Source organism: Salvelinus namaycush, chromosome 24 (assembly GCF_016432855.1).
Source record: "Salvelinus namaycush isolate Seneca chromosome 24, SaNama_1.0, whole genome shotgun sequence".
NCBI classification, from domain to species: Eukaryota; Metazoa; Chordata; class Actinopteri; order Salmoniformes; family Salmonidae; genus Salvelinus; species Salvelinus namaycush.
In genome coordinates, this window is record NC_052330.1 from 6746526 (window position 1) to 6772833 (window position 26308).

At 42.1% G+C, this 26308-nt stretch overlaps 1 protein-coding gene across 1 annotated transcript; it reads right to left on the minus strand.

Moving 5' to 3' along the window:
- Positions 1-1120: 1120 nt before the first annotated feature.
- On the minus strand, positions 1121-25761 carry LOC120019637 (filamin-A-interacting protein 1-like). Its single transcript, XM_038962990.1, has 5 exons — positions 25330-25761; positions 21140-21316; positions 20414-20592; positions 2975-5819; positions 1121-1803 (listed from the first exon to the last, which is right to left on the minus strand). The coding sequence occupies exons 1-5, from the start codon at positions 25624-25626 to the stop codon at positions 1603-1605; spliced, it is 3699 nt and encodes a 1232-aa protein (XP_038818918.1). The 5' UTR covers positions 25627-25761; the 3' UTR covers positions 1121-1602.
- Between the last annotated feature and the right edge of the window lie 547 nt (positions 25762-26308).

Below are 26308 nucleotides of genomic sequence, written 5' to 3' on the forward strand. Positions count from 1 at the left end.
TGACACCATGGTGTAGAAGGCACAACAACTCCCCTTCAACCTCTGGCATGGAGCCTCAGATCCTCAAGAAGTTCAACAGCTGCACCATCGAGAGCATCTTGACGGGCTGCATCACCGCTTGGTATGGCAACTACACTTCCCTCAACCACAAGGCTCTACAGAGGGTGGTGTGGATAGCCAAATACATCATTGGGGGCAAGCTCCTTGCAGGACATTCACCTCCCTGACCAAGGCCCTTCTCCCCCCGATTGCTCAGTTTGGCTGGGCGGCCAGCTCTAGGAAGAGTCTTGGTGGTTCCAAACTTCTTACATTTAAGAAAGATGGAGGGCACTATGTTCTTGAGGACTTTTAATGCTGCAGACATTTTTAGGTACCCTTCCTCAGATCAGTTTCTCAACATGACCAAAGTGTCTCCTCCCCTTCATCTACACTGATTTGAAGTGCATTTAGTGACATCAATAAGGGATCATAGCTTTCACCTGGTCAGTCTGTCATGGAAAGAGCAGGTGTTGTACACTCAGTGTAGATAATAGGTTGCCATTTGTGATGCAGTCACTGAGTAAAGTTCAATGACTCAACAAGGAAAAGCCTCTCCCATCAGCACTCTGCATGACTCTAATCAACAAACGGTTTGAAGTACAAACAGTATCACTTTACTGTCATTGCAGGTCACTTATGTTTTTAATTTTATTTGCTCGTTAGGTAATCAAACCTTGTGATGGATTTTATGTACTTTCAGATTGTGGCTCTGCAGCTGTGAGGAAGCCTTTACAATGTAAATAAAAGCCTACTCCAAAATATCAGGTATGAAAATTCTAGTTTACATTTTTATTCTGATTGACTAAAGTATTTCATTCCTTTTGTATGGATATACAGTACTAGTATTATGAACAAGCAAGATTACAGATTAGGCTTTTGTTTCTTTTGCTTAGTATGCCAAACATGCAGTAAGCAATTTTATAGATGTATGGATAAAGCACTATGGAAGTTTCCATGATTGTTACTCGCCTGCATTCACTAAATTATTTGTTTAGTGAACATCAAGAAGATTTTGCATTGTCATATCTCCACATGAATAATAAACAAAACAGTGTCAAACTTTATTCCAAATAATGTTTATTTTTTAAGAATTTGGTGCCACAAATTAGTGACGTTGATGACAACCAAAATGTATTTCATATGCAAAACCCATTAGAGCGACCGTATTCGGAAACCTCCATAAGAAATTGTGAAATAAACAAGAATATTAACATGAATTATGAAATAAACAACTTAGTGCGACAACAACCCAGGTGAGGGATTAGTAACGTGTCAATCAAAACAAAAATCATTTCAACATGGATAGAAAAATATTTTTTGAAAACATTCATAATTACAATACAATCTAATTTCAATGCTTTTTTACCCCAATGTTTAAAGAGGAAAGGGACATGTCTGTGATATAGCTATTCTGTGTTCCTGTTTCTATCTGAGCAGATTAAGGTGCCTGCAACACCTATTCTATATGTTTTTGGCTGGCAACAGACTGGTCAGAATTGAATGATCGGTGACTGAGTCCATAGATAGATAGCGGGGCCACATTTCCATGGCAGCATGTGGCCCTCAGCACTTCCCTCCCCCTGTGGAGGTAGAGCTGCAGACTGTCGACCTCCTCAGTTCAATTTTCATAGACTGGCACTCGGCTCGCGACTCTAACCGTGTCACAGTGGAGACACCTGTCACAACTGCCTTGCCTGTTTTCATACCTTTTGACATAGGGATTCGTGTGGCTGCGGCACGAGTTGACTGCACATCCGCCCCGGGCTGAAAGGAATCACACAACATAAGACAAAAAAAAGCACAGACAGAAAATATATATTTTTAAAGTATTATCGTAAACTAGCACAAAAAAAATAAATGATTTACTTTGTGTACATTTGGTGAAAACAAATTCAGGATGGTAAGCTATCAAATTTTATTTGTCACATGCGCCGAATATAACAGGTGTGGACCTTACCCTGAAATGCTTTCTTACAAGCTCTTAGCCAACAATGCAGTTCAAGAAAGAGTTATAAAATATTTACTACATAAATTGAAGTAAAAAATAAATATATATAAAAATACTAATAAAAAAGTTAACACTTGTTAGAACAGTGGTGCAGAATTACATGTAAATTAAAGAAATCAATTTACAGGTTCAAGAGGGATGACAAGAGTTGGCCATATTGGATATTGATTGTGATTAGAATTGCAATAGGATTAAAGTGCTGCATTTCTTATCCTTCAAAAAGCTTCCATCCATACAGAGCCTCTTTAAATCTAGCTGTATGAAAAACCACAATGTTACCATAGCTCACCTTTAACCCTTCACAGTATTAAGAAAGAGCATTGCAAAGCTAGCGTTCACAGAACTTGGGAGAGGAGATTATACATTACAGTATGCTGTTCATATTGCTGATGTGCGGGTCAGCCCACTTTAGAAGTCAAACATCCAAATTGGTCATCACTGGTCCATTTTCAGTTAAAAAGGGAGGAACATGTCAGTTTGTGCCAGTAGAAACAGATGTGTCAACACAAGACCCTTTGAGAGGGGCCTTTTTAAGGTGGAGATATGCGTGTCAATTCATTCCAGTGTTAGTATTGGTCATAGGTAAAAGGAGTGCATTTGATTTCGGTATACCTGGAAAGAGTGCTATCTAGGGAGCAGACACCACCTGATATCATTTTGAAACATTTCAGAAGCAACTGAAATATAAAAGATTGGATATCATTTAGATGGTTTGTCTGAAAAGAAAGTCACGTAATTGAAAAACTGTATTACTAACAACGATATGGAATGTATTCAGCATACCAGCTGAAAACGGTTACAGAAAATATACAATTACAAAGCTTCTCTTTTAGTGAGACAGCCGATGTTCAAATCATCATTAAAGGGAGAGGGAGAGCTAAACGGCAGAAAGAACTTATGTAAATATACTCGATTTTGACTACTCACCACAGACTGAGTTGGCCTGGATGGTGCCAAGGTGATGGGGGTGATGGTGATGCTGCTGGTCAATTTGTTAGGGGTGGTCTTCCCAGGAGCGGTGGTGATGTTGCTGGGGTGACGCGGGGAGCGCAGCACCGTACCTGGGGGTGCCTCCTTGCTCTCTGTGCTCACACTAAGGGGCCTGACCGTCACTGTGGGGCTGCTACTGCTGACGTCTGATGGCCTCTTGAACTGAGGTCCCAGGTGGATGTGGATCTTGTTGTCCTCCGTGGTGGTGATTATGCTGGCGTTGGAGTTGTATTTTCTGACGGGCATAGGCAATGTCTGCTTCTCTGGGGTCACTTTGAACACAGCCCGGCCCATGGTGCTCATGTCATGGGGCTCTGGGGATGCGGAGGCAAAGGCCTCCGTCACAGGAGTGGTGCTCACTGTGATGATGGAGACGGGGGAGAGGGGTCTGTTCGAATCTGAGTAGGAGGAGCCCTTACTCCTATCTGGGGACTTGGCCCTGGAGATGGTGGTGATGGTGACTGGAGACTTGCACCGCTCAGGCCCCCCCATCACGCCCTCACCCGGCTTGCTCTTTGAGGACACGGTGGTGGGCTTGGGAACAATGGTGATGCGAGGCCTCTGCAGGCCCAATGTGGGGATGATGGTGGCGCTGGAGAAGAAGTCCTCAGCACGAGGGCCGGTGATCTCCAAAGTGGCAGTGCTGTTCTCGTGATGGGGGGTTACTCGAATGTGCAACGGCTGGCCTGGCTTTTGGGACATGGACAGCTCTGGTGAACGAGGGGAGGAGTTCCCGTTGTCCTGAGGGGTTGGGGTCTTCTCTGGGGTGGTCTGAGTGATCGTCACTGCATCCTTCTTCTTCATCCAGGGGATCCATGATTTTCTCATGCCCAGCTCGGTGGTTGCTGGGGGGTAGCGCTCCAGCACAGTTACAGGCTTCTTCAGACCCCTCTGCCTCAGGTTGCTCATGATATGGTTCTCCTCCAGGACAGATTTCCTGATGAACACTGCAGGCGTGTCCTCCTCGGCAGGTTCACTGACCACCACGTCTGTCTGGACTGCGGTGGAGGTGACAGGGACGTCTACTATCCTCCTTCCATTCATACTGGGACGCAAGGCGCGGCTGTAGCGCTTGGTGACCTCCAGCTCTTTGGTGAGGTTGATCACTTCCTGGCTCAAGCTCTTCTTCTTGTCCTCCTCCTCCAGGAATCTCTGCTGGAGGAGGGAGTAGTCCACTTGCAGCTGGGAGAGCTGGTCCTCCTTGTTCATCAGCTCGTGGATCTTCTCTTTGAGGGCCTGGACGTCTGCCTGCAGGTCTCTGGTCCTTGCCTCCTCCATCTTGCAGCGCATCCTGAGCTCAGCCTCCTGGCTCACCGCCTCTCCCTTCTCTATGGCTTTGTTCCTGGCAGTCTGACTCTTCATTTCCTCCAGCAGCTGAGAGAGGGCATTGGCCCTGTCCTGCTCCATTCGAAACTTCTTCTCCAGTAAGTCATACTCGTCCTCTGTCTTCATCAGGTCACCTTCCACCACCTCTAGCTGTTTGAGGTGTTTTTTTAGCCTTTCAATTTCCTGCGTTAGCTCCATGAATTTGTTTTCCTCGTCTGGGGGTCTCTTGCTGTCCTTATTGGCTTTGATTTTTAACAATACTTTTTCTGCCTCCTCTAGCCCGTCCATTCTTTTTTTCATTACGCCGACCTTGGAGCTAAGATCCCTGCACTTTTCCTCTTCACTTGCTAGTTTACTTTTCAGTTCATCTTTCTCTTTAGTAAGAGACGTCACTTTTACCTCCATTTCTGATTTCAGTCTGAGGAGCTTTTTGCTCTCCTCAATCAACTTTTCTGTGACCTCCATAACTTTACTCTGCTCAGTTTTGAACATTTTATTTAAATCATCGCTCTTTAGCTCCTCCTGTTTTATTCTCTCAGTCATGTTCCTTCTCTCATCCACTAGTATCACTGTAAATGACTTCAGCTTCATCAGGTCATCTTTTAGGCCCATCTCTGCCTTCTCAAGTCTCGACTCAGAGTTCTCCAGTTCTTTCACACGGTTTTTCACTGTGTCCAGCTCACCAGCCAAGTCCTTTGCCAGTCCTTTCTCTCTTTCTAGGTTAATATGAAGTGTTGCACACTCTGATTTGCTCGTGTTGAAAGCCCTCTCCAGTTTCTCCAGATCCACCATTCTCTTCTGCAGTTTCTCCACCTCCAGCCTCAGCTCCCGGCCGGTGGTCTCCTCGTCCTGCAGCCTTTTCCTCAACTCTCTGGCCTGGCTCTCCGTCTTGGTGATCTCCTCATCCTTGCCCTCCATCTCCAGGACTCTCTTGCGCAGGGTCTCCAGCTCCGCCATGAGGCTGGAGTTCCCACACTCCCCCTTGCTGATCTTGTCCCTTAGCTCCAGGAGGTCCTCCTCTGACTTCTGTAGTGCCTTGTTGTTCTCCTCCAGCTCCTCGATCCTGTGGGCCAGGCCTGCCAGCTTCAGGCGGAGCTGACGGCCCTGGGACTCCTGGTTGGCCAGCTTGGCAGTCATCTCCTCATGCTCCTGGGTGAACTTGGCAGCTTTGCACTCCAGCTCCGCCTCTAGCCTAAGGACCTTCTGTGCGTCCTCTTTGGCGGTGCCGCGTACAGCGGCCAGACGCTGTTCTCTCTCCTGGAGCTTGCTGCTGAGGTCCTGGACCTTCTGGCTCTGCTGGTCGATCTGCTCAATGTGGAGCTGCCGCTCATCCACCAGCATCAGAGCAAAGGACTTGAGTTTGACCAGCTCCTCACGGACCTTCTCTAGCCTCCTGCTGTGATCCTTGTCTTTACGAGCCTGGTACGCCTTCTCCTGCTCCAGCAGCCTCTTTAATCTGGGAGAGAGCGAGAAGAGGGGGGAGAGAGAAAGTGACAGACACAGAGAGCGAGAGAGATGAAGTGTGATTGAAATGTAAATTCTCAATTTGATAGGCTTTATTCAGATGTTTCACCTGATGATAATAAATCCCCCTCTGTATTAAGAGACCGTGAAACTGTATCTACTACGTTGTTCCTGCTGATGTAATTACAGTATACAGGAACAATGTAGGCCTGTTCCTGTACACTGCTACATAGTACTTACAAATATTGAACCTTTGATTTTGTAAACTAAAAATAGTCTGGGAAAAAAGCATTTCAATAAAAATAAAAAGTATTTTAACTCTTAAAATGTCTTAGAAATCTCCAAAGTTAAGTAACATTTCCCAGAGTAGAGGAGCCTGACCAGACTCAGAATGAGTGCCTTATCCCCAGCCCAAAACCCCGTGGGCAGTGGTGAGATCCCGGATGGGAGGTAGGCAAACAGAAGAAAAGGCATGATAGAAGAGGAAACAAAGGAGGGGGTGGGGGGCAGATTAGAAGCCTGAACCCTCATATGATTCTCCCCAACAGGGGCAACACTGCCCTTCACACTGAGCAAAGTACCACAATAGAGACATGCTAGCTAAACTGTAAAAAACACAACCAGTGTCCTTAACACGGAGTGAACCTTAACGGAATAATGTGAGTAGATGTTTAACTAATCTCTGTGGGAGTCTCTCTCTCTGTGCAACTGCTATAGTGTGTCTGCTGCCTACAACAGGTCCCTTCCATATGGTTCTCACACAACCACACTAGAAACTCAGTGCATAATCAGGAGCGAGTCCTGATCATTGTCCGCTGTTGCTTTGCATTACAAACAAATGTTCCACCAGCAGCCGGTCTAACAATGCACATGATACTGTAACAGCCAGACTACTCTGTTTCTTAAAGTTTCAACAGCTAAAACTCTCAGACTTACCCAGTATTAGTCGGGATGGATTCACTAGGTCCTTGCGTGCTTTAGATAGTGCTGAGCTGTATTCAGGCAGGCATCTGCTCCCTCTCACTGTGTAGTGAGAAGGCCCCCAATCCACGAGGAATTGGCCATCAAATTCCAAACATGTCATCGATGGACAATGAAAGGTGAATTGTGTAAAATTATCCCTGCTCCACTAGCTGGTGGTGATGTCATCCCTCCTCCCATTTATGCCACAGAATGGTACTGCCCTTGTTTGGCCACAGAGGGGTTCAAGCCAGGGGGGGGAGGCTTTTCACACTATCTTTCCTGTTCCCCTGCTCTCTTTCCCCCCCCCCCCCTTTCTCCTCCAACAGAGAAGGGGAATTGTATTTGTGAGATTCAGTAGATTTGCAGCAGCCTTTTAGACCAAAGGTAAATGTATATAGAATTATACTATGTTAGCAGGGCTTCTTTCCACTTCCAACACATAAACTGTTGTCTTGCCTGACCCAATTGGTTCTTGTCCATCTTGTGACCAACCATGTTCCCATAGAAACAAGGCAACAATGCAAGGGGAAAGTTGTTGTTGTTTTGGGAACAATGTCAGACTAGTGCCAGACTAGTTCATAATTGTCTGCCCCTTGAATGCAAAGAAGTAAATCCAAATTTCGATATTTGTAGGATGCTACGGCTACAGACATATTACAGTCGCAGTTGTAAATGAGAACTTACCTGGTTAAATAAAGGTGAAATAAAACCGTGTAATTAATAGATGCCAGATCCTAAGGTGGTAAGGTAAAAGTGGACTTGTACTTTTTCACAACGGGATGAATTTGCTGCACCAGAAGCCCAATCCTGCAGTGGATTCAGATATTTACAGCACTGCAGCTCACTCACCCAGCCCTATGGGCCCTGATGAAAAGTAGTGCACTATATAGGGAATTAGGGTGTCATTTCAGACACAGACCATAACTCCTGGCTGGGAGCAACACTTGTGGTCTTAAAGTGTAATCATGCAAATACCACACGGATGATGTCACTAGGTCCAGGGTGGCCCTCACACAATCTGCCTGGCAGCTTGTCAAGCAGAAAATGCTTCAGATTAACAGCAATACAGGAGTCAATGGTTGCATGACCCACCTCAAATATTTACCATTAGCTACCACTGCATTTCAGGAAAGAGTATACAAGGCTACTTCAAAGTATCCAGATAATGTTAATGAGACCAAGTTGGCGTTCCTAATGGCACGTTTTTCCCTTTATAGTACACTACTTCTGACCAGAGCCCATAGGCCCAATTATGATATGACGTATAGTTCTGCAACAAGATACTCCCTTTATTCCCCCATTCTCAGTGGTGATGATAGTGTTTAGAATATGAGCCAGGTGTCATTTCACTGATTATCGTGGCATTATGAATAAGTCCTTTAGAAGGTGACCAGCATGTTTCCTGGTGGTCAGGGCTATTCATAGCCTCTCTGTTGACAGAGGCCTATCAGTGACGGCAAAGAAGGTCCAAAACCTCCTACACAACATGTCCGTGGCCAAGCTAAGCTCACAGCAGAGACTGAACTAATGTCATACCAATTACAGTTACTATAACGATCACTATAACGAATCTTCAAACAGAAAGGAAGTCACATTTGAAAATAACTCTAATTGGAATACTTTCTTCATCTGGAACAGAATTAGCTTGTTGGATTTTTTTGTTTCAGTTTAATTAACAGATATGGTCATATCAATATATTTTAATTTAGGGAAAATATACAGTATCATTTCCACGTACGAAGAACGACTGACTGACCTCATAGAAAAGGAGTGGGAGAGGTTCCACCATGGTGAATGAAACAAACAAAGATCTAAGTGGCTTAGCAAAGTTCTCTCACTCCCCTGACTGACTAGCATCCTTTCACAGGTGCTCAGGGTTGTCCACTATGACATCACCTGCAGTGAATCTCTGAGATGACTGCAGCTGGGAGGAATGTGTTATCACATGGTGCTGCGAGCAGAGCGGGGGAGGTCATCGGTGACGGGGGGGGGCAACTAGAAATCTGTGCATCAGCGAGCACAAGAGCATGCAAGTATATAGTTTGCTACAGACTCACAGACAAAGCTCACATTTATAAAGTAGAATGCTACTTTATAAAAATCTTTCAAAACTCGAAACTGAACCCGAGAAGGACATCTACTCACCAAATGAGTAATGCTTTTGGAGGTGACAATACATTTGGAGATGGATTATAATAATTGGCATGCATTTGAATTGTGCAGAGGTCACAAGTCTTATTTCACATGTTTCTGAATGTGACCCACTCAAACAAAATATGAATATAAAACCTCCAAATCTAATATTACAACATTCCATATTTTCAACACTCCCTCCACTATTTGCCTAGAGGCTCCATCCACATAAACCTAGCTAAAGGCTTTAACTAAATGTATGTACGGTTGTTGGTCAGCTTGATGTTCCCAACCTTCTTAACACTGGCCATTTCAACAAGGTAATAAGACTGAGGTCATCGGCCGTCATCTCCATGCTACGTCCGACAGACCGTTAAACGTCGATTTATTCACCAGTTCACTGAACCAGCCATTCTACATGTCCTCAGCACAGAAAAACAAAGTGAATCTCATGTTGAGAACAGGAGTAGGGTGACATTGCCCCTAGATGCTGATCGTGGGTCAGTTTTGCATTTCCCCCACTAATAGTTAAAGTTAGGATTTACTGTCTGGCAGTGTAGATAATGTCCGCAAGTAAAGGTTGACCTTCCAATTACACTGAACAGAAATATAAATGCAACATGTAAAGTGTTTGTCCCATGTTTCATGAGCTGAAGTAAAAGATCCATGAAGTGTTCCCATATGCACATAAAGCTTATTTCTCTCAAACTGGGCACACATTTGTTTTCATCCCTGTTAGTGAGTATTTCTCCTAAACACAGGTGCTCCTTGTGCAGGGGACAATAAAAGCCCACTTTAAAATTTACAGTTTTGTCACACCACATTTAAAAAAAAAAATTGGCAGTACATCCGTCGAGCCTCACAACCACAGACCACGTGTAACCATGCTAGCCCAGGACCTCCACTTCTTCACCTGCGGGATCATCTGAGACCAGCCACCCAGATAGCTGATGAAACTGTGGGTTTGCACAACAGAAGATTTTCAGCACAAACTGTCAGAAACCGCCTCAGGGAAGCTCATCTGTGTGCTCATCGTCCTCAACAGGGTCTTGACCTGATTTCAGTTTGGCGTCGAAACAGATTTCAGTGGGCAAATGCTCACCTTTGATAGCCACTGGCACGCTGGAGAATCCCGGTTTCAATTGTACCGGGCAGATGGCAGACAGCATGTATGCAAGCATTTATTTATTTTTGGTACTTTTTATCCCGTTTTTCTCCCCAATTTCATGATATCCAATTGGAAGTTACAGTCTTGTCCGATCGCTGCAACTCCCGTACGGACTCGGGAGAGGGGAAGGTCGAGAGCCATGCGTCCTCCGAAACACGACCCCGCCAAGCCGCACTGCTTCTTGACACACTGCTCACTTAACCCGGAAGCCAGCCGCACCAATTTGTTGGCGGAAACACTGTACAGCTGGTGACAGAAGTCAGCGTGCATGCGCCTGGCCGCCACAAGGAGTCGCTAGAGCGCGATGGGACAATGACATCCCAGCCGGCCAAACCCACCTCTAACCCGGACGACGTTGGGCCAAATGGGTCTCCCGGTCACGGCCGGCTGTGATGCATCCTGGGGTCAAACCCGGATCTGTAGTGACGCCTCTAGTACTGTGATGCAGTGCCTTAGACCCCTGCGCCACTCGGGAGCCCCGTGAGTGGTTTTCTAATGTGAATGTTGTGAACAGAGTGCCCCATGGTGGCGGTGGGGTTATGGTGTGGGCAGGCATAAGCTACAGACAACGGACACAGTTGCATTTTATCGTTGGCAATTTGAATGCACAAAGATACCGTGACGAGATCCTGAGGCCCATTGTCGTGCCATTCATCCACCGCCATCACCTCATGTTTCAGCATGATAATGCAGGGCCCCATGTCGCAAGGATCTGTACACAATTGCTGGAAGCTGAAAATGTCCCAGTTCGTTCATGGCCTGCATACTCAGATATGTCACCCATTAAGCATGTTTGGGATGCTCTGGATCGACATGTACGACAGCGCATAGCCATGGGAAGTAGGGGCGCTGAGGGTGCTGCAGTACCAGTCAAAAGTTTGGACACCTACTCATTTAAGGGTTTTTCTTTATTTTTACTATTTTCTACATTGTAGAATAATAGTGAAGACATCAAAACAATGAAATAACACATATGTAATCATGTATTAACCAAAAAGTGTTAAAACAAAAGATTTTAGATTCTTCAAAGTAGCCACCCTTTTTCTTGATGACAACTTGGCACACTCTTGGCATTCTCTCAACTAGCTTCATGAGGAATGCTTTTCCTAATAACAAAAAAAAGAACCAAAGTAGTTCACTAAGGCCTTTACTGGTCCTGTATTAGCGGTATTAGCGGACTGATACTGTAGACATCTGTAGCGTGTGCCAAAAAATTCTCCGCCCCCACATCCCCAAAATTCTTCCTGCGGCTATGTGGCAGCATTTTCCAGTTCCCGCCAATATCCAGCCATTGAAAAGGAGTCGGACAATATTCCACAGGCCACGATCAACAGCCTGATCAACTCGACTGGTTTTCTGATCCACCCCACTACATTTTTAAGGTATCTGTGACAAGTCATGTGAAATCCATAGATTAGGGCCTAATGAATTTATTTAAATTGACTGATTCTTATATGAACTGTTACTCAAAATCTTTGAAATTGTTGCATGTTGTGTTTAAATAGGCTACGCCACGTGTGCATTGTTCCAAAATGCAATTAGCGGGAACACACTGTTCTGGAAAGCACACTGCATATGCCAGTGGTTTCCTGTGACAGAGATGAAAATATTTTAGAATTTTAGAAAGAGGGGAGATCTAAAGATGCAACAACTAGCATGGTTTGCTAATATGATTAGGATTGTCTCTTTGGCTGCTGGACAATGAAAGAGGGTTGATTTGAAAACCAATAGGACTTGATAGAAATGCTAGTTTAATAATTCCCTTAACATTTCTGTGGTCTGATTTTGGCTAGTGTACTCTTAAACAAGGTAAGACATGCTTCATAAAATGACATATAACCTCCAGGTTTTATCCAATTAAGTTTATGGTTTAATACTTTCAAAATTGTTGACTGCCTATGCTCTGATTGCAGGGTGGGTGATGTGTGCAGTGTGCAACATGCGCTGGCCAGTGGCCTCTCTCTCCACTCTTGTGAACTAACCATGCCTCGCATGTCAGAATCAAGCCTTTAAATATTAATGTTAATAATCCTACATTATATTTGTCAAACATTACTGCAGTTTAGCCTTTATGTAACTAAAAGTCTGGCTACATTTCCTGGCACCTCCCTCATATCATCATCGGTGTGGACATCACCTAGGATACACTTTAATTTTTGTACAGCTAACTGCCAAAATAAAGGAAACACCAACAAAGTGCCTTGGCATAGATTCTACAAGTGTTTGGAAAGCTTTTTATACATGACCCTAGGCATAATTGCTTAACTCAGGAACCACACCTGCTTTCAATATACTTTGTATCCCTCATTTCCTCAAGTTCTCCATTATTTTGTCCGTTAACTGTACATTTATGCAAAATAGATTTGAATGTTATTCTAATTGGCCTTTTTAGAGGCACGTGTGTTAATTTCTAGCTCCGTTGACAGCCCTATTTCTTTATTTTAGTAGTACTCTTATTAGCCTTTTAAATCCCTACTCCAGACCTAGGGTCTGGAGTAGACACACGTTGGCAAATCAAAGCTAAAAACAAAGTATTTTATTTTGGGATGGTCATCTTCAGTTTGGGATGCTTGAAATTGCACTTCGGGACGATTCTGGGACGGTGATGAAAAAAAGTTATTCTCAAGCCCTGGGTATCTATATTCACGAGTGCTCCAATGTATACATGTTTTGAATGTTGAAAACGAGTAAAGGTTTATGAACATTTCATAAATGTATTGCTATGTTGTGTAACTAGCAAACTATTGGATATGAGATACTAAAAACGGTTTGGTTGGCTATTTTAGCTAGACTAACATTAGCTAGCTAGCTAAGCTAGCACTGTATCTGGATCTTCCCCTTTTCAACTGCAGTTTCAGATGAACAGCACTCAGTGAGTCAGTGTCTGCCTTTCTGAAAAAGTAGCTAGTAGAGAGGGAAATGCCAAAGAGGAGAAAAGTTTAGGACAAAAGATTTTTGGGGGGAGTGCAGAGGACTAAGTAAATAAATGAATGGCTACATAGCTAGCTAGCTACATGGAATAATGTATAATAGACTGGTACTATGTAGTCAGCTAGCCAGCTATATTGTCAGACAGTAAATCAATAATTTAGCTAATAAAAGCAGAACTTAATTCATGTTAATAAGCTAACCCCATCATTGTTAAGGCCAGACATTTGTGTCATATGTGTCATATGATGGTATTTGGTCATATGATTATTGCAGGGTTCAAAGACAGTGGAGAGAGAGAAAGCCCCGCCCATGTTGAGGCAGTGTAAAAACGAACAGGTCATCATGTGAGAATTTGAGTTAAGGGCACTATCAGTTAAATTCCTCATCTCTACAGTTGTTGCCTGCATTCTGATTTCATTTGATTGTCATGGCAGGGGTCAGAGAGTCAGTAGAGAGGGGGAGCGCACCTCCCATGTTGAGGCACAGGGAGAGGATGAACAGGTCATCAGGTGAGAATTTGGAATTTAAGTTAACACAAATAAAATAAAGGATTTCTACAGATTTTCAGCACCATTCTCTGCAGAGTTCCTCTGTGGAGATGGGAGAACCTTCCAGAAAGACAACCATCTCTGTAGCACTCCACCAATCAGGCCTTTATGGTAGAGTGGCTAGACGGAAGCCACTCCTCAGTACAAGGCACATGACAGCCCGCTTGGAGTTTGCCAAAAGGCACCTAAAGGACTTTCATACCATGAGAAAAAAATATTATCTGGTCTGATGAAACCAAGATTGAACTCTTTGGCCTGAATGCCGAGGAAACCTATCACCATCCCCACAGTGAAGCATGGTGGTGGCAGCATCTTGCTGTGGGGATGTTTTTCAACGGCAGGGACTGGGAGACTAGCCAGGATCGAGGCAAAGATGAATGGAGCAAAGTACAGAGTAGAGGTCGACCGATTAAAATCGGGGCCGATTTCAAGTTTTCATAACAATCGGAAATCGGTATTTTTGGGCGCCGACTTACCGATTTGCCCATTTAAAAAAAACATTTTTTACACCTTTATTTAACTAGGCAAGTCAGTTAAGAACACATTCTTATTTTCAATGACGGCCTAGGAACGAGGCAGAACGACAGATTTTTAACATTGTCAGCTCGGGGGATTCAATCTTGCAACCTTACAGTTAACTAGTCCAATGCTCTAACACCTGATTACATTGCACTCCACAAGGAGCCTGCCTGTTAGCGAATGCAGTAAGCTAAGGTATGTTGCTAGCTAGCATTAAACTTATCTTATAAAAAAACAATCAATGACTGTCATTGCTCCAATGTGTACTTAACCATAAACATCAATGCCTTTCTTAAAATCAATACACAAGTATATATTTTTAAACCTGCATATTTAGCTAAAAGAAATCCAGGTTAGCAGGCAATATTAACCAGGTGAAATTGTGTCATTTTTCTCTTGCGCTCATTGCACGCAGAGTCAGGGTATATGCAACAGTTTGGGCCGCCTGGCTCTTAGCGAACTAATTTGCCAGAATTTTACGTAATTATGACAACATTGAAGGTTGTGCAATGTAACAGGAATATTTACTCATGGATGCCACCCGTTAGATAAAATACGGAACGGAATAAACGTTTTGTTTTCAGGGTAATAGTTTCCGGATTAGTCAAAGGTATATGGTTTAGAGAGAAATAGTCGACGCGTTATAATTCCTGTGATAACTTGCGGCTGAATTTGAAAGGGGTTCCTTCGTTATTTTACCGTTCATGTCTTCCATAGAGAATGTCTTGATCTACTTCAAATAAGGTCTGTGTTTCGTGCAGGCTTAAACCGCCTCGACGTTTTGATACCCGTGTAAATCTCACGGTAACGTTTGTCAACATATTTTCATAAATCCACTCTACAAATTGTTTTATCTTCGCTTATATTTAGCCAATATTGATCAGAGTTACCTTGTCCTATGGATATCTACACAGTTATAAAATTGGCACGGTGCTGTAAGCCTACACGAAACACAGACCTTATTTTAAGTGAATCTAAAAATATCCTATGGAATAAATGAAGGAACCGCTTTTCAGATTTTGCTAGAAGGTGTCATGGGAATTATGACTCGCACTTTGGTTGTCAATTCTTACCATGCCCATTATTAAAATAGGATTTCCTGCATATAGAAATTAAAGTTTTTGGTTTTCAACATTCATCACAGGTAACTTAAACTCTATTTTTATTCAAACAGTTGAGAGTATTTGTCTCCTAAGCAGACTCTTCAGTATCATTGTCACTTCAGAGCTGTGTGCGTGTGTGTGTATTTATGTATTATATTAAGTTAAAATAAAAGTGTTCATTGTTCATTCAGTATTGTTGCAATTGTCATTATTACAAAAATGTGTGTTTGTGTATGATATATATATATATATATATATATTTTTAAATAAATCGGCCGATTAATCGGTATCGGCCTTTTTTGTCCTCCAATAATCGGTATTGAAAAATCATAATCGGTCGACCTCTAGTACAGAGATCCTTGATGAAAACCTTCCAACAGGACAACGACCCTAAGCACACAGGCAAGGCATCACAGAAGTGGCTTCAGGACAAGTCTTGGAATGTCCTTGAGTGGCACAGCCAAAGCCCGGACTTGAACATCTGTAAAGCTGGCTTTGATAATAGCTAGTGCCTACGCAGCCGCCTTTCTGCAGACATCTTTTAATCTTAATTCAGACTCGATATTTAGAGTGTTTGGAAAACTTGGTCACAAATTGAGGAAGATTTTAAACATCATTCTGTACACATATTTACACCTGTACTGTTCTTCAACTACATTGCCTTCAGAAAGTATTCATACCCCTTGACTTATTCAACGTTGTTACAGCCTGGATTCAAAATTAAAAAAAAAAAAATCCTCAACCATCTACACACAATAACCCATAATGACAAAGTGAAAACATGTTTCTAAAATGTTTTGCTAATTTATTGAAAATGATATACAGAAATACCTAATTTACATAAGTATTCACACCCCTGAGTCAATAGATGTTATTATCACCTTTGGCAGCGATTACAACTTTGAGTCTTTCTGGGTAAGTCTAAGAGATTTGCACAGCTGGATTGTACAAAATGTTCATTCTTAAAATAGTTATTAAAGCTCTGTACAGTTGGTTGTTGATAATTGCTAGACTTGCCATAGATTTTCAAGCCTATTTTAAGTGAAAACTGTAACTAGGCCACTCAGGAACATTCAATGTCTTATTGGTAAGCAACTCCAGTGTATATTTGGCCTTATACAACAGGTGGGTCTAATCCTGAATGCTGATTGGTTGAAAGCGCATTCCAGCCGGTGTCTATTCCACAAGTTACCACCGGCTAAATCTATAATGTTAAAATGCCTATTTACTCTGTTCCATCTGACTGCGCAATCCACTGTCTCATCAGCCCAGGCAGAGAAGTTCTAAACTTAATCTCCACTATAAAAAGCATCTAGACATTCTCACATTTCTTTTCGACTAACATTTAGTTTTCAACAGCGGAGATTTGTATAAACCTTGCTGTAGGTCTCTCCGACATTTGTAACATTGTTTCAATATTCAAATTCAATCTCCAACTGTCCCATAGTAATGAACGTGTAGGGGTCAGGAGTCAGAACGTGACAGAAAGGCAGGCAGCGTTTCTCAGCCAGTCGAAATCATGAATCAGATGGCATAATTTTTATGGATATATAGAAAAAAAGGTCAATTGGAAAAAAAGGTAAAACGAAGTACAGCTAGTTTGCAGTCTTTCCAGCTTCAGTTTGAAGTGATTGTGTTAGCTGTGTTGTTGCCTAGCTCCTCTGAACAGTGTCCTAATGAGAGAGCACAACACCCATGCCAATATAGCTTCAAAACACTGGCTTCTCGGGCATTATCCCTTAATTGTGTTTTAGGTTATTGTCCTGCCTAAATGTGAATTTGTCTTCCAGTGTCTGTTGGAAAGCAGACAACCAGGTTTTCCTCTAGGATTTTGCCTGTGCTTAGCGCTATTCCGTTAATTTTTTTATCAAACTCCCTAGTCCTTGCCGATGACAAGCATACCCATAACATGATGCAGCCACCACGCTTGAGAAAATGAAGAGTGGTACTCAGTGATGTGTTGGATTTGCCCCAAACATAACGCTTTGAATTCAGGAAATAGTTCATTGCTACGTTGTTGATCAATCCTCAGTTGTCATCTATCACAGTCAACAGCCATTAAATGCTGTAAGCACCATTGGCCTCATGGTGAAAATTGAGCAGTTTCCTTCCTTTCAGATAATGAATAACTTCATCATGCTCAAAGGGTTATTCAATGTCTGCTATATTTTACCCATCTACCAATAGGTGCCTTTCTTTGTGGTTGAAATCCACTACTTGACTGAGGGACCTTTCAGATAATTGTATGTGTGGGGTACAGAGATGAAGTAGTCATTCAAAAATCATGTTAAACACTTATTTAACACAGAGTACATGTGACTTGTTAAGCAAATCTTTACTCCTGAACCTATTTAGGCTTGCCATAACAAAGGGGTTGAATAAAAATGTCTAAAAACATAATTCCACTTTGACATTATGGAGTATTGTGTATAGGCCAGTGACACAAAATATAAATGTAATCAATTTTAAATTCAGGCTTTAACTAAATGTGGAAAAAGTCAAGGGGTGTGAAAACTTTCTGAATGTGTTTTTGTAAAATTTTCAGTGGACATTTCGGAAATATAGTCATTGTGTATAGAGTTGTATGGTTTGTTTAACTTTGCAATCAATGGTGTTTGTTTGGCATACATTTAAAACTCTGTTACCATGGAATTGCCCAGATACAAATGTGACCACTGAAGGTATATAAATGTCCTGAACAACATATGAACAGGCAATTCATTCTAGCACAAGTAAAACAAGGTCAATTATAAGTGACAAATGATTTGCATACACAGCGATTAATTTGGCAATGCTGGGCAGGTTTTCGCTTGTGGACGAGGTCATACACAACATTTGTTCCTCAAATAGGAACTGGGACATCCATCTGTTCCTTACATAAGACTACTAATCAATTAGCATGCAACCCACTGTCAAAACACTCCAATATTTTCATGTTGTGGGTAAATGGTTCAGTGAGGCATGAGGTCTTTCAATTGGGGAATGTTTTACACCTGGAGTAGAACTAGCTGTGCATAGTGCTGTGTGAGCTAGCAGTGTTCTGATGGTGAGGAACCATTCATCATCATGCATTATCAGATAGACTGATCCTTATCAGATTACTCTAGTGTTGGGTATAGATGATGTCAGTGCTCTGTCCTGACTTGCAGGTCTTGAGGTACTGTCAGACAGTCTGTGTCCCAAATGGCACCCTATTTCCTACATAGTGCAATGCTTTTGACCATGGCCTACGGGCCCTGGTTGAAAGGAGTGCACTACATAGGGAATTGGGTACCACTGAGGCACTGTACTGGAGGCCAGGTTAGATTTGACATCTGGATTCCACCTTTGTTATGAGCCTCATAAATTCCACCTGGGAACATCTTGCTGGTATCGGATTTTTTATCTCTTCTTCATCCTTGTTTTAAAGCCATAGTCAAACTCAGTTGGTCTCCAAGGAGGCTAAAATGATTTGATGGGTAAATCGCAGCTCGTGACAGTTATTATATATCTATGAAGGCAAATGGGTATCATAACTTTTTAACAACCATGCCATAAAAGAATGATATATTCTATGTAATACTGCCATATTACTGTAAATCATAGTTGTAGCAATGTATACTTCATCATGTCAGTACCTCTTCTACATATGTGCTGTGTCCAATAACAATTGTTAGGCCATTGTGGTCTAATGACCTAACAACTGTAACAGAGTGGCACTATCATTGTTCACTGGTTGAGTCTATTCATCACTCTATCGAGCATTGACTCTGTTCAAGCCCTTTTGAGGGGTTCTCTAGCTTGGGTGTCGACATGCTACATCTGGGCTCTGAAACTGCCTCTTTGTCCCGGTGTCTTTGTCTGGTATTGTTTGGGCTTGCTTCCCCGTGTGCTCTAAATTAAAAACATTTACTGGTGCTCCCAACTGAAGGTTAGGAGCACAACATAAAATCTAGGAGCACCAGAACATATGCTTTGGGAATGAGATATAGCATATTGGACCTATATGAACTCTAGCTACTTTTGAAGCATGTTATGCTCTATAAACTAATAACGCTGTATAAAAATGTTGATACAAAAACCTGTCATGGAATTTACAAAGTAATTCATGGAATATTAGGTTTCTACATTGTGGAAAAGTACTACATATTGAGATGTGTTACATTAAATGCTGCACTGTCTCTCTAAGAGCGTCAAGTTGTGAGTGATGACATGCAAGAGATCAGTCATTCATTGCTATGATCATTGGTCTTCTAAAAAAGCTATCCCTTTTCCTTTCTTTCTGTGCCCCCAAATATTTAGATACAGTATACCGGTAAAGTAACCTGGTTGTTAGCTAGCTAATGAGGTATGTTTGGCCGGCAGTGTTTCTGTACTGCATGCGCAATAGCAGAGTTTGCAAAACACCACCCGATTGATACAAATCATCATATAATTCTTCCAGGTAAGCCTACTTTGCCGTTAACATTAATTCGTTTTATGGGAAAGCCTTCAGCTAACCGGCGACACAAAGTGGTAGACACAGGCATTGTATGAATCTGCGCTAGTTTTTTTCTCAAGGGCACTCGGAAACAACTGCACAGTGAAGCCCATCATTACAACAAATATTATCTGGGTGATTTCTTTCCTGGTTGCACTGGTGCTACCAAAATAAAATGTCAGGTCACACAGCAAAATATCTAGGAGCATATGAGATCAAAATGGTCACACTTTAGAGCACTGCGGGCCTTGTGATTTGCAGAGTGCAGTGACAGATTGGCACACAACCAATTGTAACATGATGTAATAACTAATTTGCGTACTGCAGCTACCGCAAGGTGGGGCTCTGGGGGCCCCAAACCCCAAAAATATATAAACACGTCATAAGCCATGGAAAAGTGTGTAAAATAGTCATGGCAAAACATGGCAATATGTGTTGCAGTTAATTAGCTTTAAAACAGTAACATTTTCTCTGACTTATGGCAAAATGTGTAGAATAGCATGAGATTAGCTATAAAACTGCAAAAGTTCTCATGCCAATGTGTAGAATTGCAGGAAAATTGGTTTTAAATTCTACATTCTCTTAGCCTCATTGCAAAACGTTTAGAATAGCATGAGCTAAACTATAAAATCTATAAGCTATAAAACTGTACATTGTTCTCTGCCCCATGGCAATATATGTAGAATTGCAGGAAGTTAGCGAAACTGCGGTACGCCACTGTACTTACACACATGGAATAAGGAACATGCAACTCTCTCTCACCTCTCCCTCTCCTGCTCCAGCAGGTTGGTGAAGTCATCACTCTTGTTCATGAAGTCTGTGTGTTTGCGTTTCTCGCTATCCAGCTCATTAACCGTGCGGCGGTGACACTTCTCGGCCAGCAGTAGCTGCTCCAGCATACGCCTGTACGTCTCGCGATGCTTTTCCTCCAGCCGGTCCAACTGATCAACATATTAGAAGGTTTTCAATGGCATCCACCATGTTTTCATTCCAAATTGCACCCTATATAGTGAACTATTTTTGACCTGGGCCCATATGATAAAAATGAATTCGCTATTAGGGAATAGAGTACCATTTGGAGCACACGCCATGTCTGAGTCATTCAAACACGTATCTATCCATCCAGTATGTTCATTAAAAACATTGAACATTATCAACACTATATAGCGATTTATAGTTCATCTATATTTATTTTGGTATTAACTTCTATAGCAACCTGGACTCTGGGGTAAACGTAACATAGCTAGGGCATGGGTTAAGGTTAGGAACTAGATTGTTGGAGGAAGGGTTAGCTAACATGCTAAGAAGTTGCAAAGTAGCTAAAAAGTAATAAGTAACGTAGTTGCTAATTAGCTAACATCGTCTGTGACGATATTGCCTTATGTAACTTTCTGTCTTATGTAAGCATACCAAACATAATACAAATTTGAGTGTCCCAGATTTACATTTACTATGCTATGAGACCAAACTGTCTATAGTGGTACTCACCTCTTGCATGGGCATCTCATAGACGTTGTCCCCTAGCGTTGTAGTGTTGTTGGTCAGAAGGCTGTCTCTCTGCAGGGCCTGGAGGGGTTTGATGGGGGCGGCTGAGCCGTAATGGGCCTCCAGGGCTTCGGGTCGCGGACGCTCTGACTTCAGCATGTGGATGATATCCTCTCTGGCCTACGGGCACAAGGAGCAGGGGGACACGTTAGGTCACCTAAGAATCATTTACACGGGGATAAAGACAATAACATTATTACCTTCTTTATTCTCGATGACATTTGAACCACTTCAAATTGACGGATGTGGCTTTGTTATTGTGAGTAGTGACACTTGGAGGTTGCTTTTGTTTTTGAGTTGGGAAATGTGAAGATAGTATCTTCACTAGGACACAATTTCCCCCTTTAACTGTTTTAAATGTGTTGTTGTGAACTATATTTGTTGAACTGGGCCCAAGTTAATCATTATTCCATACTTTATCCATGTAAATCCACTTAATCTTTCAACTACATCTCCTTCAGTTTGTTTGGTCAATTGTCGGGTCTAGTTAATTGTATGCAGGTGTGTGGGCCACAACCCTAATTGGTTATTGCCCACACCTGATTGTGTTTCTCATTTAAAATGGAGGTTGAGAAGAGTTTGGGGAGTTCTTGACAATGTGGTAAGAAGCTAGACATGCGATGTATCTTAAGGGTCAAGTGTTACTTCTTTTTGTAGCCTTCTTTATGTTGTTGTTGCATGTTCTATATTTTATCCTCTGTGATCTGTTTTTAATAAATATTTATACATTTTTGATAACTTTTCAGTTGTATTTTTAACTTCTTATGTGTATGGCGTGACAGCCAGCTCCGTCAAAGGAATTTATTGGTAAAAGTTCAGTTTGGTTCACCACCCCTGTTCCTGGAGAGAGACCCTTCTGTAGGTTTTCGCTCCAACCCCAGTTGTAACTAACCTGGTTCAGTTTATCAACCAGCTAATTATTAGAATCAGGTGCGCTAGATTAGGGTTGCAGCTCTCCAGGAACAGGGCTGGAGAGCCCTGGGTAAGAGAATATACATGGGCAACCATATAAAATTATTTTTGAAGTATGATCATTGTAAAATATTTAAATGACCACAGGGTGGGGTAACTATTGAAAATAAACAGCACATTCATAGTGGTTTTCCTGCACTGTGAGCTCAACTCTCCCCACAGGGGGGTGCTGTTCTCCTTAGCTAGACCCCTGAGTGTCTCCTCTCATACAAATGCAATCCAAAACACAGGTTTTTTTCTCAACTGACCCCATATGCCCAGGTTGGAATAGTGCACTATATAGGGAATAGGCTGCCATTTGGGACATAATTATACATTCCTGCATAGAGATGAAGGACACAAGACCCTTTATCTCGCTCCTTATAAATTATTAATAGAGTTTAATTATTGCCATACCACTGTGCTAGAATATAATTAGCAAGTAATTTAGTATAAACAAGACCATTCTTCTGTTTTCACAATACCTTGAGTGTTGATAAGACATTCTAAGCATGTTGGATTTCAACATGTTCAGGGTTGGATTTCAACATAAGGTGTAGGAGGACGTGTGTTATTTATCCCAAGTTGCAACTTTGCAAAGTCATCAACATGCCTAAACAACTCAGCTGGATGGAGAAAGGGATGAGGGTGCACTGATGGCAGCAGCATCACTCCCTCCATAGAGCCCCACAGTAGTTGTCATAATACCCATAAAACCTAGCTCCCAAACACGGAAATGGTTCCAATTGTTTTTCCACCATTCATTTTTCCCATAGGGGATTTTAGAAACACTTAAAATAAGTGCTGTGTTTTGTGTAGGCTTGCCCTGGGTTGCAGTCCAAACACTTAAAAGACGCCCTATCCCCTCAGCCCTCAAATTAAGTGGACACTTCTGATGACGACTCACAACGTCTGACGAGTATACACTTGCAGGGCAAGGGGCGAAGGAGGAAGGAATGCCCGGAAATTCGGCACTTATTCATCCCACGATGATTGTGTTTTCAGCCACCTTGTCGGTGCTTTATATGCGCTACAGTCAATTATGATTGCATGTCTACTTACATTAAATATATAATTATGAATATACACCTACTGTATAATGGCTAGCAAATGAATTAGTTAAATAATGTTAGCCTGCCTAGCTGGAACTTCTGAAGAAGGAAAATGTTTAATTTCTACAATTTCCAAAAGCTAACCAAACAAAAATATCATTACTTTTACAAGATGTGTTTGAGCTGTCATGTGCATTAGTTGCACAATTTCAAACTTATTTACATTAGTTTTTACTTACACTTGTATGTTGACTCCATATATTGACGTTGAGGTTTTCATTTTTGTCTGACTTTACTTAGCGGATATACAATCGTCGCGAATTGAATTATGGGGAGTTTCAGGCCCAAAGTGAACATACTGTAATTGTACACTCGCAAACTTGACTAAACACGAGGGCTGATGGGCTTACATTGCAAACTTCCCTTGCTTGGCTAATCATTTGGACCGCCCTCCAAGATGTTGAGGGCATAAGGTGAGGGTAAGTGAACGAGGGTGTGTCTTTTATGAGTTTGAACCGCAGCCCCGGTGTGATGTTTTCATAACCATGTAAATCTCTCTCGGACAAGGTGACTTATCAATATATTCGGCTCTATTTTTTCTCAGATTTGAAAATGCTAATTAGCATCAAAGTAGACATCATGCAAGACTGCAAATCCCAGCAAGCTCCTTCACGTCAGCTTTAGCTGACACCTTTGCTAACAGGTATTGTGTATTTTAAAACTTGCCCAAGACAGTTCACAGAATTGTCCATTTAAAGAAATGTAGCGAATTTATTCATTACTACATTTAGCTAACATTAGATAGTTAATCCAGAGATACTTACCTTTGCCTCGAGTCGGCAGTCTCGTGGAGATCGTCATGGTATTTGTAGTTCTGCATGATAGCCACATTAGCAGCTCATTAGCGTTTCATTTTTTGGGGGGTAAATACAGCCGAATATATTGATCAAATTCGAGAGAGATTTATACGGTTATCAAAACGTCACGCCAGCCCTTATTTTAAGTGTTTCTAAAATCCCCTATGGGAAAAATGAATAGTGGAAAAACGATTGGAACCATTTCCCTGTTTGACCGCTAGGTTTTGTGGGTTTTACGACTCACACTGTGGTACTCTATTGAGGCTTGTTTATAAATGGAACTCCATTAAGAAAATAATGAACAGCAGGCTTAACACTTTCATTAGGACCCACAGAGTGGGGCAGCGTGGGAAGGTACCAGAGTTAATGGCTGCTGACACTGAGGTTGACTCTCAACAGCAGTGAGTCAGCATCATGACTCTTGGGTTACGCACTCCTGGTTACAGTAACATGTCAAGCCAGACACATAGGCTGAGATGATGAGAGGCTGAGATGTTACCACCTGCCAAATATAACACAAACCACTTACCACAATGTTAGCTGTTACCTAGCACACAGCAGCACAGTGTCAGTGGAGAAACTCTCTGAATGCATCCCAAATGGCACCCTATTCCCTATACAGTGGTGGGAAAAGTACTCAATTGTCATACTTGAGTAAAAGTAAAGATACCTTAATAGAAAATGGCTCATGTAAAAGTGGAAGTCACCCAGTAAAATACTACTTGAGTAAAAGTCTAAAAGTATTTGGTTTTAAATATACTTAAGAATCAAAGTAAATGGAATTGCTCAAATGTACTTAAGAGTCAAAAGTATAAATCATTTCAACTTCCTTATATTAAACAAACCAGACTGCACAATTTTCTTGTTTCTATATTACCATGCTGTATTCATTTACTTATAGCCAGGGGCACACTCCAACACTCAGACATCATTTACAAACAAAGCATTTGCTGTTAGTGAGTCCGCCAGATCAGTGGCAGTAGGGATGACCAGTGATGTTCTCTTGATAAGTGTGTGAATTGGACCATTTTCCTGTCAAACTTTTGGGTGTCAGAAAAAATGTATGGAGTATAAAGTACATTATTTTCTTTCGGAATGTAGTGAAGTTAAAGTAAAAATTACTAAAAATCTAAATAGTAAAGTACAGATACTCCCAAAAAACTACTTAAGAAGTACTTTAAAGTATTTTTACTTAAGTACTTTACACCACTGCATATATTGCACTACTTTTGACCAGGGCACAGCAGCACAATGTTAGTGGAGAACCTCTCACCTGCACCTCTCCTTCCATGACTCCCAGCAGACGGAGAAGGTCCTCCTTGGAGAGGTCTGTCAGCCCTGCTGCCTTCTTTTGTCCTCTGCTGCTCTCTGTGGTTGTCTGGGGCCTTTTCGCTGTTCCAGACACCACTGACTTCCCCTCTTTCTCTTCTCGCTGGACCTTCATTTTCCTCTTCACCAGCTCTGGTGTGTTCTCCCCCTCCTCTTTGGGAAAGGCTTTGGTGGGCTGGGTGACCTGGTTTATCTGTCCGTCGTCTGAGCCCTCCATGGCTGTGCTGCACCTGGACCGCATTCTCACCTGCAGGGCGGAGACAGACAACAGGGACACTGAATCCACAGCCCAAATAGTTCACACTATGTTATCCAAATAAATAACTTGAAATTGCCCTCTTGGTGGCTGTAAATTGTTTAGAGACGATGAGGATTCTATCAGTTTTCTTCCCTGGCTTTGGATAGCAGCTATTTTGATCACAGTGGCCATTGGGGAGGTAATAGTCAGTGGCTCCTCCACTCCTGGCATAACAGGATCATGTTTTGTTTACCAAGCCTGAGTCATGTAGTGCGTCATTATCTCTGCAGAGCAACATAATCATTTGACAGTATTGAATGACAAATAATATGCCATGAGATCACTTCTTAAAGCGAGTGACGGGATCTTAAGCACTTACAAATGTGTAACATATTGTACGAATTGGAAATCGTAACATATCATACAAAATGGATGACATTGTACACAATAGTGCACAATTTCCGGGGACCCGTTTTGTAGCTCGTTAGTGTTATTTTCGAAGCCACTGGCTGAAATGATACAAAACCTTATATAACACTGCCCTAGCATAATGTTTTTGTTCAATTAATATTCTCTGAGCATTAATTATATGGGGTTGTCTCTCATGGCATATGTTTTGAACAAGTTGAAAGTGTTGCTAACATTTCTCAGTGGAGATCTCCCTCGGCCATACATACAACATAGA

Coding starts and splice junctions, on each gene's coding strand:
- LOC120019637 (XM_038962990.1), bottom strand. CDS start 25,626: ATGCGGTCCAGGTGCAGCACAGCCATGGAGGGCTCAGACGACGGACAG. Junction 21,317..25,329: donor TCATGGAAGGAGAGGTGCAG/GTGAGAGGTTCT, acceptor TTGTGCCCGTAG/GCCAGAGAGGATATCATCCA. Junction 1,804..2,974: donor CCAGGCCAACTCAGTCTGTG/GTGAGTAGTCAA, acceptor GATTCCTTTCAG/CCCGGGGCGGATGTGCAGTC.